Source organism: Saprolegnia diclina (assembly GCF_000281045.1).
Source record: "Saprolegnia diclina VS20 unplaced genomic scaffold supercont1.5, whole genome shotgun sequence".
NCBI lineage: Eukaryota > Oomycota > Saprolegniomycetes > Saprolegniales > Saprolegniaceae > Saprolegnia > Saprolegnia diclina.
Window position 1 is genome coordinate 1,162,680 of NW_008246072.1, and position 13,107 is coordinate 1,175,786.

General features: G+C 60.7%; 6 protein-coding genes across 6 annotated transcripts; 4 read left to right on the forward strand and 2 right to left on the reverse strand.

The window, feature by feature from the left end:
• The first annotated feature begins 132 nt into the window (after nt 1-132).
• Nucleotides 133-2,593, forward strand: SDRG_02450 (hypothetical protein). The gene is made up of 8 exons (XM_008608039.1): nt 133-373; nt 418-736; nt 783-830; nt 872-1,014; nt 1,060-1,107; nt 1,149-1,223; nt 1,269-1,822; nt 1,868-2,593. The coding sequence occupies exons 1-8, from the start codon at nt 158-160 to the stop codon at nt 2,571-2,573; spliced, it is 2,109 nt and encodes a 702-aa protein (XP_008606261.1). The 5' UTR covers nt 133-157; the 3' UTR covers nt 2,574-2,593.
• A 2-nt stretch (nt 2,594-2,595) lies between these two features.
• On the reverse strand, nt 2,596-6,221 carry SDRG_02451 (hypothetical protein; the record flags this gene model as incomplete). The annotated part of the gene is made up of 11 exons (XM_008608040.1): nt 2,596-2,759; nt 2,806-3,049; nt 3,093-3,559; nt 3,608-3,843; nt 3,890-4,243; nt 4,293-4,582; nt 4,628-4,768; nt 4,829-5,032; nt 5,080-5,232; nt 5,282-5,509; nt 5,556-6,221. The coding sequence occupies 11 exons, from the start codon at nt 6,219-6,221 to the stop codon at nt 2,596-2,598; spliced, it is 3,147 nt and encodes a 1,048-aa protein (XP_008606262.1).
• Nucleotides 6,222-6,901: 680 nt separating this feature from the next.
• SDRG_02452 (hypothetical protein) lies at nt 6,902-7,893 on the forward strand. The gene has a single exon (XM_008608041.1). The coding sequence runs from the start codon at nt 7,077-7,079 to the stop codon at nt 7,755-7,757; it is 681 nt and encodes a 226-aa protein (XP_008606263.1). The 5' UTR covers nt 6,902-7,076; the 3' UTR covers nt 7,758-7,893.
• Nucleotides 7,894-8,393: 500 nt separating this feature from the next.
• Nucleotides 8,394-9,200, forward strand: SDRG_02453 (hypothetical protein; the record flags this gene model as incomplete). The annotated part of the gene is made up of 1 exon (XM_008608042.1): nt 8,394-9,200. One exon carries the CDS (start codon nt 8,394-8,396, stop codon nt 9,198-9,200), a length of 807 nt encoding a protein of 268 aa, XP_008606264.1.
• A 301-nt stretch (nt 9,201-9,501) lies between these two features.
• SDRG_02454 (hypothetical protein) lies at nt 9,502-10,563 on the forward strand (the record flags this gene model as incomplete). The annotated part of the gene is made up of 6 exons (XM_008608043.1): nt 9,502-9,633; nt 9,679-9,836; nt 9,878-9,984; nt 10,046-10,161; nt 10,203-10,342; nt 10,401-10,563. The coding sequence occupies 6 exons, from the start codon at nt 9,502-9,504 to the stop codon at nt 10,561-10,563; spliced, it is 816 nt and encodes a 271-aa protein (XP_008606265.1).
• A 790-nt stretch (nt 10,564-11,353) lies between these two features.
• SDRG_02455 (hypothetical protein) lies at nt 11,354-12,468 on the reverse strand. The gene is made up of 2 exons (XM_008608044.1): nt 11,744-12,468; nt 11,354-11,697 (listed from the first exon to the last, which is right to left on the reverse strand). The coding sequence occupies exons 1-2, from the start codon at nt 12,451-12,453 to the stop codon at nt 11,454-11,456; spliced, it is 954 nt and encodes a 317-aa protein (XP_008606266.1). The 5' UTR covers nt 12,454-12,468; the 3' UTR covers nt 11,354-11,453.
• Between the last annotated feature and the right edge of the window lie 639 nt (nt 12,469-13,107).

Here is a 13,107-nt window from a genome sequence, read left to right on the forward strand (position 1 = left end):
AACTACAGCCAAGTGATGCCCAATACCTCTGCTGGCTACGAGACTATCGCTTGCCGACGACCGAAGCTCTCGGTGTTGTCTGGCCTTTCCGCTTGCCGGCGGTTGCAACGACCGGGCTAAAATTACAAAGTAGTCCCGAAATACTTGGCTCCGTGGCATGGACGGGCCGACGCTGCTCGCCTCCGACGCCCGCGAAGAGCTCGAAGAGGCCGCGCCGTCGCCGCTGCGCACCAAGGCCAAGCTCATGATCCGGCCGATGCCAAAGGCGTGCAACCCCGTGCCAGCAAGTCCTGTCAAGCTCAGTCGGTACGCCGACGCGCTCGGCTCGATCGAAGAGGACAACCCGTTCGGCGACCTTACGCACGATAAGCTCGTACGTTCCTTGTACCACCGAGAAGGCTAAGAAGCGGTATGTAGCGGCAACTGAGTGGCAAGTCGGACTTGACCAAAGTCACGTTTCTCCAGCTCTCCATTGACACGGGCAAACAGTCGGTCGAGGCGCTCGGCGAGCTCTTGCCGTCGCTACTGCAGCTGCGCTTGCACGAGAGCAAGCTGCATAGCTTCCGCGACCTTGGCACGTCGCTGCACAGCCTCCAGGTGCTCTGGCTCGAGCGCTGCGGCGTGACCGACCTCGATGGCATCGGCGCGCTCACGGGCCTTCGCGAGCTGTACCTCAACGGCAACTGCATCAGCGACATCAGTCCGCTGAGCATGCACGACGAGCTGTCGGTCGTGGGTAGGCGACGTGGCCGCCCAAGTCGTCGCTCAACCGATGTGCTTAGACCTGCAAGGCAACGCCGTTATGGACATTGTACAGATCGAGCAGCTTGGTACCCGCTTCGATCCTGCGCGCGGCTCATGCTTTTCACAGGGTTATGTCCCCAGCTCACGGCGCTCAAGCTCGTCGAGAACCCGGTGGCGAGCATTCCGCAGTACCGCGCGATCGTCATCAGCTACATTCCGCACCTGACGGCCCTCGACGACAAGCCCATCACCGCTGCCGACCGCACGCCCGTAGCAATAGCCATCCTTCGGTCATTCCACCTGACTAGACACTAGGTGACGTCGGCGACTATCGACCTCGCCCTTCGCTTCGACCACTCGGCCGTGGGTTCGATCCCCGCATAATCTCGACTTATGAGCTTTAGGGCGGCACGAAGCTCGTGCCCGAGTCGCCGTCACGGCCGCCAAGCGCCGCCAAGTCGACGTTCGACATGCTTCTCGTACATGGCTCCCATGAGAGAGCGAGGAAGCTACGGTGTGCGTAGGACGCGGCCAAGGACCAGCACTCGAGCGACCTCACGCATGGCACGGACGTTGTGTTTGCCGGCAACGTGACGAGCGCACTCCGACGCCGTAGCCACGAGCACTACCACAACAATGCGTCGGCCATGGACGACCCGCAGCGACCGCCGACGCCCGCGAGCAGCTTCCCGCCGCGACCAAGCACACCGCTGCAGCGCGAGTCCATCACGGCGACGCTCGACCGCGCGTGCGAGCTCGACTTGACGTCGCGCCTCAGCTCTAAGTCGCGCGACTCGATCTTGCACGAGCTCAAAGCGTGGAAGCTCGAGACGTCGGTGGCGCAGGTCGGCCGGCCCGAGACGCCGTCCAAGCGCAGCAGTGCCAAGAAGACATCGTCGCGGCCGCACACGTCAGGCGGTCGGACGCCGGTCCGAGAGGCCTTTGGCGAGTCGGCGCCGCGCCGCCACAGCCGATCCAGCCCCATCAAGTCGGTGAGCAAGCCCCACGCGGTCGAGATCCTCGTGCTCGACGACCAAACGCCGGACGACTCGCCGCCAACATTCACGGGTCTGCACGAGTAGGACCTATAACCATCTTGGGATAGAGCTCATGCTATGCGTAGGGAGTGGACGCTGGAGCTGCAAGCACTCTCGCCACGGATCGAGCCGCAAGCGATTCCGTCGTTCAAGAAGCACATATTCGACGCGAGTCAGAGCGACAGTGACAGCGAGAAGGACGAGAATGACGACGACGAGGACCTCGGACACCTGCCGCTTCGCACGGCGCGGAAGCTCCAGCACTTCAACGTGGGTGACAGCCTCAACGCGATCGACGAGTGGACCAACCGCCTCTTGCACGCCGAGGACGGGCCTGTCGCTGTCGTACCCGTCACAGAGCGCTGCAAAACCCCCAAGCGCCGTCCGAGCGCCGGGCCAAAGTTTCTCGATGTCCCATCAACGGTTGTCACACCGGTCACGACTCCAGCCAAAACAGTAGCAACTCCGACACCGACACCGGCCAAGTCACCAACCAAGGCATTGCCGCTCAAGTCCGACGCAGTGTCCGGTGCGCGGCCAGCCGACGCGCCAACCGCCGATGTGCTCCTTGTCGAGGCCGCGACGTACGAGAGCCTGGACGACGCGAGTCTCGTGGTCCTCTTACAAGGCAAGGACAAGGCCAACCTCCACCACCTCAAGACCAAAGAGAGCTTTCGGGGTTTCTTCCACGGCATTGAGCGCATCCGGCTCGAGACGCTGCTGCGACGAGCGTACGGCGACGGCGACAAGATGCAAAAGCGGCTCGGCCTCATGGCCGGACGCACCTCGTAATACACCAACTTATTCGCGAGTGTTAGACGTCTTGGTCGACGCGGTCCATGGCCTCGTCCGCCTCGTCGCTCTCTTCCGTCTCGAGGACGTCAGTGAGAATCTCGTGCAAGCTGTCCATGCCGTGCTCGAACCCGAGGTCGTCGTCGAACACCAGCACGCGGTCCTTCTCGAACAACTCGAGTTTGCCTACACACACAACTGAGTCGTATACAGCACTCAGATCTTGGTCGACCATCGGGGTCGGGGATGTTGTCGTGGTAGCAAATCGGTACGATGCGCTTGCCCTTGTCTTCGGCAAAGGCGAGCTGATCGCTTACGAGCTGCGTCTTGACACTCTCGACCGAGAGCACGACGAGGAAGAGCTGGCACTGCAAGATCGCGTCCTTGGCTGCGATGATGCGCTCCTTCATGTTGGACACTTTGGTGCCCGAGTCGACGAGGACACTGGCGCCCATGTCCCGCAGCCGCGTTTTGAGCTACACACGACAATAAGAACACAGAGGAGGAGCGATGACGCACGGTCGTGACAAAGGCGTCGTGGCAGTCGCCGTGCGAAATGAAGATCGTGTGCCCCGGGCCAATGTTCTTGCGCGACGAGTTGGAGCTCGTGAGCGTGTAGTGCACCGACGACGCTTTCGATAAAATGGACGAGTTGGAGAGGCGCAATTTGGACGAGGGTTTGGTCGCGGGCGACGCCGTCCCCAGCTCTGTAAACGACGTGAGCCGGAAGAGCCCCTGCATGTCGCGCGCCTTGTGCTGCTGCTGGTGGCCGCCGCCGAGCCGGTGCAATTCGACTTCGTCGCGGAGACCGTCGAGGAGCGATCGAAGCCGCTCGGCGAAAAGGTCTTCGTCGACGTCAAAGTGCACATAGCCATCGTGGAGCTCGGCCTCGAGGATGCACGGCTGGAACGGAATGATCTGGCGCGTGTAGAGGTACACTTGCAGCTCTTCCGAGAGCGTTGGGCAGTCGCAGTTGACGGCGACGACTACGCAAGGAGTTTACTTGGTACAAATCCCATGGTACACGATGGTACCGGGCACGTCGAGCTGCTTGGCAAAGGCGAGCTCTTGCATGCAGCGGTTGCTTTGGTTGTATCCCTTGGAGAGAAGACACATGACGACACTGACCGTGTCCATGATCTTTGTGAAGTCGGCCTTGTCGTCGATCGCGCGCAAGTGCACCGAAATGCAGTGCGTCTCGATCGCATCTCGAATCTTCTCGGCAAAGGGCAGGTACGGCGTCTCGTACGAGAGGTACACGTCCACAGACCTACGTCCCCATCGGTATATGTCGTCGTCGCCACCATCGAGCATACCCGGACGCTTTCTTGACTTCGTACTGCAATTGCGCCGACGAGCAGCAGTCGATCGCGCGGCGCCGGTCCGAGTTGAGCGCGTAGATATCCGCGCCCGACGCCACGAGAGCGAGCGCTGTCTCTTGGTGCCCCCGCATCAGGGCAAAGTGTAGCGGAGTCTCGCCGCACTCGGTCTTGGAGAGCACGTCGGCCGCCGCCTCGTTGGCGCTGTACGCCAAGAACGCCGCAATCGTGTCGCGGTCCAAGAGGCCGGCCTGCGCCGCGAGGCAGAGCGGCGTCAAGTACACCATATCCGGTGCGTGTGGGTCGGCACCCGCGCTTAGAAGCGCGTCGACGACGCCTGCGTGGCTGTTGCTACGTCTCGTGTGTCATCTCTGCACTTATATGTGTCTAACGTGCGTACCGTGTGGCCCAGTGCAACGGGGTGCGGCCGCTGCGGTCCTTGACGTCGATCGCGGCGCCGTGCTCGAGGAGGCACTGCACAACGCGGGTGCGGCCCATGATGGCGGCCCAGTGCAGTGGTGTTCGATGGTGAAAGCCAACGTGGTACTCGCCGAGCGCGTCTGGTGAGACCCCCCGCTTGAGGTAGTACTGCACCGATGCGACGTCACCGGCCGCGGCGACCGCATGCAGCGGAGTGAGCGCCGCGTCACAGCCGTACTCTTCCAGGAGACTGACGAGGGCGCCGCGGTCCTATGTCTACATATGAGAACCAAGGGATCGGTAGGGGTAGGGTACGAGAAACAGGTTGTGCTGGAGGACCGTGATCGACATGGCCGAGCCAAACGACGGCACCATGAGGTGGTTGGCGCCGTACTGAAGGAGCGCTTCCATGCAGTCGCGCGAGTCGGCGTGAAAGAGTGGCGGGACGGCGAGTTCCTACCACGAAAATCATAAATTTTGTGAAAACGAGCCCAAAATGAATGAAAATCAGCGTACCGACGACCAAATATCGGCTTTGGCAAGAATGTCCATGTTGGCACCGCTCGCATGGAGGATGTCGATGCACGCCATGTTGCCGTGCGAGACTGCAACGTGGAGCGCGCTCACGAGGACGCTCTTGCTCTTATTGTGCCGGCCCCAGAGCCACTGGTAGATGGACCCGATGCCCATGTCGACGCCACCGAGCTTGTCGAGAAAATCCTATGCCTCCGCCGTGAGCATGTGTCCCTCGTCGAGCATGGAGCTACCGGCTGCAAGCCAGCGTCGAGGAGGATGCGCACGATCTCGACGTTGCCCTTCTCGCAGGCGACGTGCAGTGGGTTCTTGGTGCGGGTTGAGAAGAGACCGAGCACAATACGTGGCGTCGCGTACAGCTTCCACAGAAACGTGTTGCGCTCCATCTACGAGATCTGATTGGTACGAGCAAGACGACGCAGCGGAGGATCGGACGTCGGTGGCACAGCTGCGCCGCGCTTGTTCGAGGAGCGTGTGCACTTCGTTGGGGTTGCCGCGCTTGGCGGCTGCGTACAGCTCGGCGCGGAGCTCGTTGTTCTTCTTGGCCTTGGCGCCCATGAGGCTCGCGAGCCAGCGACGAAACTTCCAGTTGCCGACGTGCTCGAGCTCGTTGGGCGACCCGAGCTGCAGCTTTTGGTGCGTCCGAAAGCGATCGAAGATGACCTAGATCGGAGAATGAGATGTGCGACGATGAGGATGAGGCACGTACCCACTGCACGAGCGTCACGAGCATGAGGACGCCGTTGCCAAGCCAGACCGACATGCCCCACGTGCTCGTCATGCATGTGATCTGGAACCGGTTCTGGATGCCCCAGTACAAGAGGAGGACGGCAAAGCCGATGGCGCCAATGACATGGAGGAGAAAGAGCGACTCGCACCAGTAGAGGTACTTGCTGCGCAGCACCACCTTGGACGTTGGGTGCAAGTACGAGTAGAGCGTCGCAATGTGGAAGCCCATGCCCGGGAAGCCGAGCGTCAGGTTGAGCACCGAGATGGACGAGAGCACGGGCAGGATCACGTTGCACGTCTCGCTGACCGTCGTCCCTGTCTTGTCTGGGATCCAGTGGTTGATGATGTAGCTCTGCGAGAGCAGCGCGGCGAGGGCGGCGATGCCCAGCGCGCAGGAGAGGGTCGAAACGAGCGCCAGCCTCCCGGCGTGGTACGAGTTGCGCATCGCGGTCCGGGGCCCATGCACGCGCCGGTCGTAGATGTACGCGTCGATCGACATTTGCTGCTTGGGCGGCTTCTCGCATGGCTTGGGCCGGCCACCCATGCTCGGCTTCATGTAGTGCATGGGCTGCGAGCCTTCGCGGGCGACGTCCATCGACAGCTCGTCGACGCTGCCCCGGTCGTGGCCCATCGAGCTTGCTTCCATCGCGCTGAATACCTCGAACGAATCCAAGTAATGCGTCCCACTAAAGTGCGCCTTCCATGAGTCTGGCGTTTTGTATGTTACAAAGTGCGATTCTCGTTAAGTTCGCCCCACCTGCTGCTCTGGCACAATCCCTCACAACCTCGTCCATGACAAACGACAACAGAGCAGCAGCGAGAGGTGGCTGCGGTAGCAACAGCAGCAGCCGACAATGGCAATGGCAGGTCCATCTGCAGGCCAAGCGGCGAGCCTTTGATGTCGGCGCTTCCACGCACCGAACACAGTCTCCGCCTGTGTCTTGGCCACGGTGCTAGCTCTCTGCCAAGACGCACGGACACGTAGAAGCATGCGCTGGCCACCTTCCGTGCGATCGCCATGAGTTCTGGCCACTGAAACGTAGCATTCGAAAGGAGCTGCAGGCTTCTCGGTGGTTCGACGACAGCTCCTGCTTCTCTCGCTTCTCCGTTGGCGTCAAGAATGGCACACGGAAGAACGACGAGATGCACGTGGCGACGCGCACGCACAGGGCAGGTAGCCAAGCGATTGCAGATGTAGCACAGCAACGGGAAAGGTCATCGCACCAGATCGACGACCAAATCTGGTCAAGCCAGAGAGCTAAGCCAGAGCAGCACGAGCGGTGGCTGCTTCTTGGCATCGTTGCGCGTCCATACCACCTGCACCCACCATCATCATCCTAGCGTGGCGATCATCTCGATCTGGGAAAGCATCATCATCATCCGGCTGCGAACGCATACTGGCATCCATCCACTGTATCTGTCCGACGTTGGTGCAATGTGAATACAGCGGCTCCCGTTTCGTAGGCGTTTTCGCAGCAGTTGGCACTGCGCGACGAGGTCGATGCAACTGTGGGGCAAACGGTCGCCACCGGCGACGGGCCTGCCCGACGTCGCCGCGACCTACCGCGTGCGCATCTCGGCGACCCGCGAGACCCGCAAGAGCCTCGCGACCTACACGCTCTACCACATCAGCGTCTCTTGCCTCGTCAGTCGCGAGTGGCGCATCATCCAGCGGCGGTACTCGGACTTCTTCGCACTGCGCGACGCGCTCGCCGACCTCCAGCGCCGCGCGTTTGGCGCGCCGTGGGCGGCCGCGCTGAGTCCGATCGTCGACGGCCCGTTCCCGGCGAAGCGGTACTTCCGCGACACGCGGTCGATCGTTCGTGAACGCATGCGACTCTTCAAGTCCTTTGTCGGGCAACTGCTTCGCTTTCGTCATCACTACCTCGCACTCTTGCAGCGACATGTCCATGCAGCCAAGTCGCCGCTGTTCGTGGAGCTCCTGCGCCTGCTCCATGGCTTTCTCGAGCTGCGCCTGCACAAGCTGCTCCATGGGCCGCAGCTCGCGCGCACCGACGAGACCGCCTGTGCCATTTGCCTCGCCGGGCGCCGTCGCCAATGGCTTCGGCTATCGCCATGCCAGCATGCGTTCCATGCGTCGTGCGCCATTGACTGGCTGCTCCGCAAGCCGACCTGTCCAGTCTGTCGCACCGGCGCCAGCGCAGGCGTCCTTATCGCATAATGCGTCAACCGTCGACGATGCACTTTACTAAGTCTGCTTGCGAGATGCCACCGAGAACAAACTCGTTGAAGAAACGCAGGGGCAGCTGGGCGCGCGTAATTCGCTCAGATAGTACATGGCGTCCATCTGAGCGTCGCGGAATCAGTTGCGCCCAAGTAGCTCCCGCGTGATCGGCCGCCACCGCGCCATCATCGCTCCACTCTCGCAGCAAGCGCGCTCAGGCGATGAACACTGCACGGCCTTTGCGAGGGCGCAAATAAGATCGAAGCTTAGGCAATATAAGGCAAGCAGTGGAAGGTCGCTTCGAAGGGGAGAGGGCCGCGGGCAAGACGCAGCGTCGCGATCGAAGCCAAGGCTGGTGCAAAAGAAGCAGCATGGTTGTCAGAACAAGGGTCTGGTCCGATGGCGATGCTTCGAATTTCGAGGTGGGTGGTATCAGCCTTTTGGATTGGCTGAAATCGTAGTTGAAGTAGCCAATGCGTGTCGACAACGACACGGAACGTGATGTGATTGGTGCAAAAGGCTGTCCGCACCAAGTGGTTTCATGTACTGGTTCTGGGAATTTAATTTGGTCCGTATCCGGTCGTGCAATGCAAATATCTTTGTTTTCTGTTTTTGGTCATTTTCTGATTTGCCATGCCTGCCATCACGGCCGCGGTCCAGCGCTGCCTCGCGCACCAGCTCATTCACCTCCACCGGGCCGTATCGCGCAAGGACGAGGCGGTGCCGCAAGGCCTCTCGGACGACCAAGCCGCCTTCCTCGAGTCAGCGCAGGTGCACCCGTGCGCGACCCAGGTCGTCGAAGATGCCATGATGTACACGCTCTACACGATGACCGCCTACTGCCCCATCACACGCCGATGGTGGCTCGTCAAGAAGCGCTACTCCGAGTACCACGCCTTCCGGAAGCAGCTCGACGCGCTCTGGGTCCACTGCGAGCTCAAGATGAAGGCCGACCCGCTCACGCCGATGCTGCGCAGCATCATGAAGATGCCGTTTCCGCGCCGCGTCTACAATGGCGACAGCGTCTATATCATCAAGGAGCGCATCCGCGTCCTCGAGACCTTTCTGCGAAAGCTCATGGCTATTCACGCCGAGTGCTTCTACTACGCATATCAAAAGCTCAAGCTCGACGAGCCGCTCTCGCCGACCTTCCACGCCTTCCATTCGCTCCTCCAAACGTTCCTCGGCGTACCCAGCGACATGCTGGACCTGCGCGCCATGCAGCGTATGCTCAACCACACGCTCGACAAGCCGCACGGCGTCGACGCCGACGAAGCGTGCTCGATCTGCCTCTCGACGTTTGACGAGACCGAGGGCGAGGCCATCGTCCAGCTCTCGTGCTCGCATCTGTACCACCGCGACTGCGTTGTCTCGTGGCTCGTCGCGAAGAAGTCGTGTCCGCTCTGCCGAGAAGACGTCGACTCGGGCTCCGTCCTCTAAGATATCGCGCTATCTATTGTAAAATGTAAGTTTGTACCGAGTATTCGCCTCCTTGGGCGCGACAGAGGAACTCGCTCGACGGCGTTGGGCTACTCGCACCTGCGCCACGCGTGTGCTTGGTGCGACGCCGTCGCTGCGACAAGCGTCGTTCGTTCGGCCGCTTTCTTCATTGACCAAGTTGAGGTTGATGCAACAGCCTCTAACCGCTGTATAAAACAGTGCAAAAACACAGTTTTCTTCCACCTCGAAGTTCGAAGATTGGGAAACCACTTGGGGAACCACGGTTGCCACACGACTGAGCATGGCAAGCAGCACGATGGACGCGGTCGAGGCCAGCTTTGGCCAGCGGGACCTCTACGCAATCCTGGGCGTCGAGGCCTCGGCGACGACCGCGCAGCTCAAGACGGCGTACCGCAAGAAGGCGCTCAAATACGTACGTGCTACACAGGATAGGCCAGCATCCAACGTCGCTATGTAGCACCCCGACAAGAACCCCGACGACGACGAGGCGACGACCAAGTTCCAGCTCCTCTGCACGATCCATGCGGCGCTTAGCAGCCCCGAGCTGCGCGCCGTGTACGACGAGACGGGCGAGCTCGAGACCGAGGCCACGGAAACCTCCTCGTTCCGCGACTGGTACAACGTGCGCTTCTGTCGCCGGGGCTCATCGCGAACAGGGTGGACTACTGGCGCAACCTCTTCCCCAAGGTCACAACCAAGGACATTCAAAGCTTTGAGCAAGAGTACCGCGGGTCCGACGAAGAGGCGCGGGATGTCTTGAACGGTCTGTGTCCATCGTCCTCCTCGTGTGCTTGCTGGGTGCCATCATGACGACGATGCATTAGCCTACGAAAAGTACAAGGGCAAATGGACAAGCATTATGGACGTCGTCATGCTCTCGAGCGACGACGACATGGACCGCTTCTCCAAGATCATCCAGGAGGCCATCGATGCCAACGAGGTTTGACATACCATTTACATGCCATCCCACAGCGCTTCTAGGTGCCTCTGTACCCAGCGTTCACCAAGAAGACCATAAAGACGAGAAGCAAGAGCAAGAAGGTCGCGGCCGAAGCCAAGGCCGCCGAAGAGCTTCTTGCGAAAATCCGAGGCAACCAAGCGGGCGGGGCGCTCGCCAAACGGTACGCCACACGAAGCCTCCTCATATAACCATCAGCCTTCCTCACGCAAGCTAAGTAGGCAGCAAGGATTTGCATCGCTCCTCGCCAAGTACGCGGACGCGGAGCCCACGACGTCAAGCAAGACGTCGAAGAAGAAGAAGGCGCTCGACGACGAGCCGTCGGAAGCCGCTTTCCAAGCGGCCCAGAAGCGCCTCATGAACAAGAAGAAGAAGACATCGTAAAAGGCGAATCTAAATACTGTATTGAGTCGACTACCGCGCCCCCTTCCAGACGCGCCCACGATTCACTGGCGTGGCGAGGACAGGCGGCGGTTTGGCCACCGGCTCGAGCGAGCTGCGGCGCTTGAGCGCGAGACCTCCGACGACAGCGGACGTAAGCAGCGCCGGGGGCATGACGCGGCCCACGTGCAAGGTGAAGACCATCGGACTTGGTTGGCGAATTGAAAACTGCCTGAGGATTGCGTTGGGTGGCAGACGCGTTCGTGATTGGTCCAAAAACGTATCTGAAAAACCAATCAAAACGCGGGGATCCATGTTGCGGGACGTTGAAGTTGCAGCGCGGGAAAACCGACGCCGCGCGCCTTCCCATTATCCAACGCTTCGACTAACTAAAGTACTAGTAGCAAGCACCCATCGATGAGTACCAAGTCGCCATGAGTCTCGCACCCATGACGCGAGTCCTTTCGACATGCAGGTGATCGCGCAGGTGGGATCGTCGGACGTTGTGGCCTTCGGTGTTGTTCCGCTCACCGTAGCTTCTTTTGTCTCTGCAGGCAGCGATATAGTAAGCTGGATCAAGCAGCAGTCGCAGCACACCCGGCTGTGACGGATGGCTAGATGATAAGCAATCACCGCTCCTCCTGCTCGGCGCTGCAGCCGTTCCGTGCACAGTATGCTTAAAGTAGGACGCCGTACCACTCTTCCTGTAGGTCTCTCGTCGTATCGACGGCCCCACGCCTCTGGCACGTCGATCGCCTGTCGAGAGTTCCGCTTTGCTTTGCAAAGTGCCAAGTTGTGGAGCCAGTGGAATAGGCAAGTGGCTTGAAGTGGAGGGCTGTTACTCACGCGTCTGCGGTACGCACGTCAAGCTGGCACATGGCGACACCCTTGTATTACTGACGCCACGCTGCCATCGCTTGCTTGGTCTCCTTGGAGGCGCCGACGTGTTCGTGGTAGTAGCCAAATTTGAGTCGGCAGCCATCGTGGCCGCAGTCGTAGCCCGTCGGCCCGTCGTCGTCGGTCTCGTCGTTCGCGTTGGTCGATGTGGTTGGCTGCTTGGGTTTGGCGGTCGTCAAAGCAACAAAGTCGGTGCGCAGAACGTTGCACTTTTCGAGCCATGGCAGCAGCGTGCGATCCCTAGTCAGTTGCGTGATCGTTGTTGAAGTCGGTTGCAACAAGATACCAGTCGTCTTCGTCAAAGATGGCGAGCGACCGGTGGGCAATGTACTCGCCGCTGCTGGAGAGCGCGACGAGCATCGGACCGGTGGCGATCCGAGGGCAGAGTCGGCGAAGTGCGTCGTCCGCGTTGGCCGAGATGCCAAAAAAGCACGTGCCAAGGAACCGCTCGGCGCCCTGGAGAAGCGCCGCGGCCATGAGCGGCTGCGTCGCAGCGTCGGAACGGCCGACGACGATCGGTCGCAAGTGCTTTGCCGTGACCAGCGCCTGCGTGTCGCGTGCTAGCACGTTCTGCACGTATGCCTTGAACTCGACGTCACCCCAGACGATGCCGAGTCCTTGCTCGCGCAGAGCCGCCTTGGCGAGCAGCGCCGCACGGCGCTGGTGCTCCAAGCCACCGACGATGCTTTCGTCATCCATCAAGTATGCGTACTCGTCATCGTCGCTATCGAGATCGTCGTCATCGATCGACGTCAAGGCGACGGCGGGCGCGGCCCGCGGGAGGGCATTGTCCAGTGACAGGTGGCGCTGCTCGAGTCGCTGCATGGTCACGTCCTCGCGGCGGAGGACGGTCATGACGCGCGCGACGTGGGCCTGCTCCTGCTTGTCCTTGAGGCAGCACGCCGAGAGCGTCGGGTCGTCGCCCTCGATGTCGTAGCCTTCAACGTGGCCAGGCTTGTGGTGCTGGTGGTCGCCATCGTCACAGCACGAGCTCATGATGCCCAAAGTGTTAGAATATCCGGTTTGCTTGCATAGCATCGAACGCGTTCGCGAACCAGACGAAGCCGTTCGGTTGCATGATGTTATAACAGCAACATCCGGCGTGTTACGATCCAGGCCGATCGCAATGGATGGCCTTTTTTTGGCGGCGCCTGAACCGACGAGAGCGCCGCCCACAGCACTGGCGACCTCCAGCGTGTCTTCTTGCGAGGACCAAGCTCGCATCCTGTCCTGCTGCCCTCGGCCTGCTCGCATCCTGTCCTGCTGCCCTTGGCCTGCTCACGATGACCTCGCACGTCGCTCGGTATCATGCAGCCAGCAGCTCCAGTCGCTCCGGTAGCTTCTGCAACCGACAGCTCCCGTGGCGCATAGCTCCAGCACGAGTAGCATCGAGCTTGGTAGCTACGGCGAACGAACGTGGCGCGTGCGGATGCTAGGCCGAACGATAGAGCTCTCTGCATCCGCTTCGCTATCAGCGCCGTCGTTCTGGTTCAAGCAGCTCGCTGTGGCAGCTGTGTAGTGCAGCGACATGGAGCTCAGTAGTATCCTCTCGGAGCCAGGGTGGCGTCAGCAGCGTCCCACTGGCCGCTGACCTCCAAGATCTCGGGATCGGGCTTTATTTAATTTTGTTGCATTAAAATGGGGTAATCG

Excerpts from the sequence above, each read along its gene's own strand:
- SDRG_02455 (XM_008608044.1), bottom strand. The coding sequence starts at position 12,453 with ATGAGCTCGTGCTGTGACGATGGCGACCACCAGCACCACAAGCCTGGC. Across the intron at positions 11,698-11,743 it reads ATCTTTGACGAAGACGACTG|GGATCGCACGCTGCTGCCAT; the intron begins GTATCTTGTTGC and ends GCAACTGACTAG.
- SDRG_02450 (XM_008608039.1), top strand. The coding sequence starts at position 158 with ATGGACGGGCCGACGCTGCTCGCCTCCGACGCCCGCGAAGAGCTCGAA. Across the intron at positions 374-417 it reads ACCTTACGCACGATAAGCTC|CGGCAACTGAGTGGCAAGTC; the intron begins GTACGTTCCTTG and ends AGCGGTATGTAG. Across the intron at positions 1,108-1,148 it reads TTCGCTTCGACCACTCGGCC|GGCGGCACGAAGCTCGTGCC; the intron begins GTGGGTTCGATC and ends TATGAGCTTTAG.
- SDRG_02452 (XM_008608041.1), top strand. The coding sequence starts at position 7,077 with ATGCAACTGTGGGGCAAACGGTCGCCACCGGCGACGGGCCTGCCCGAC.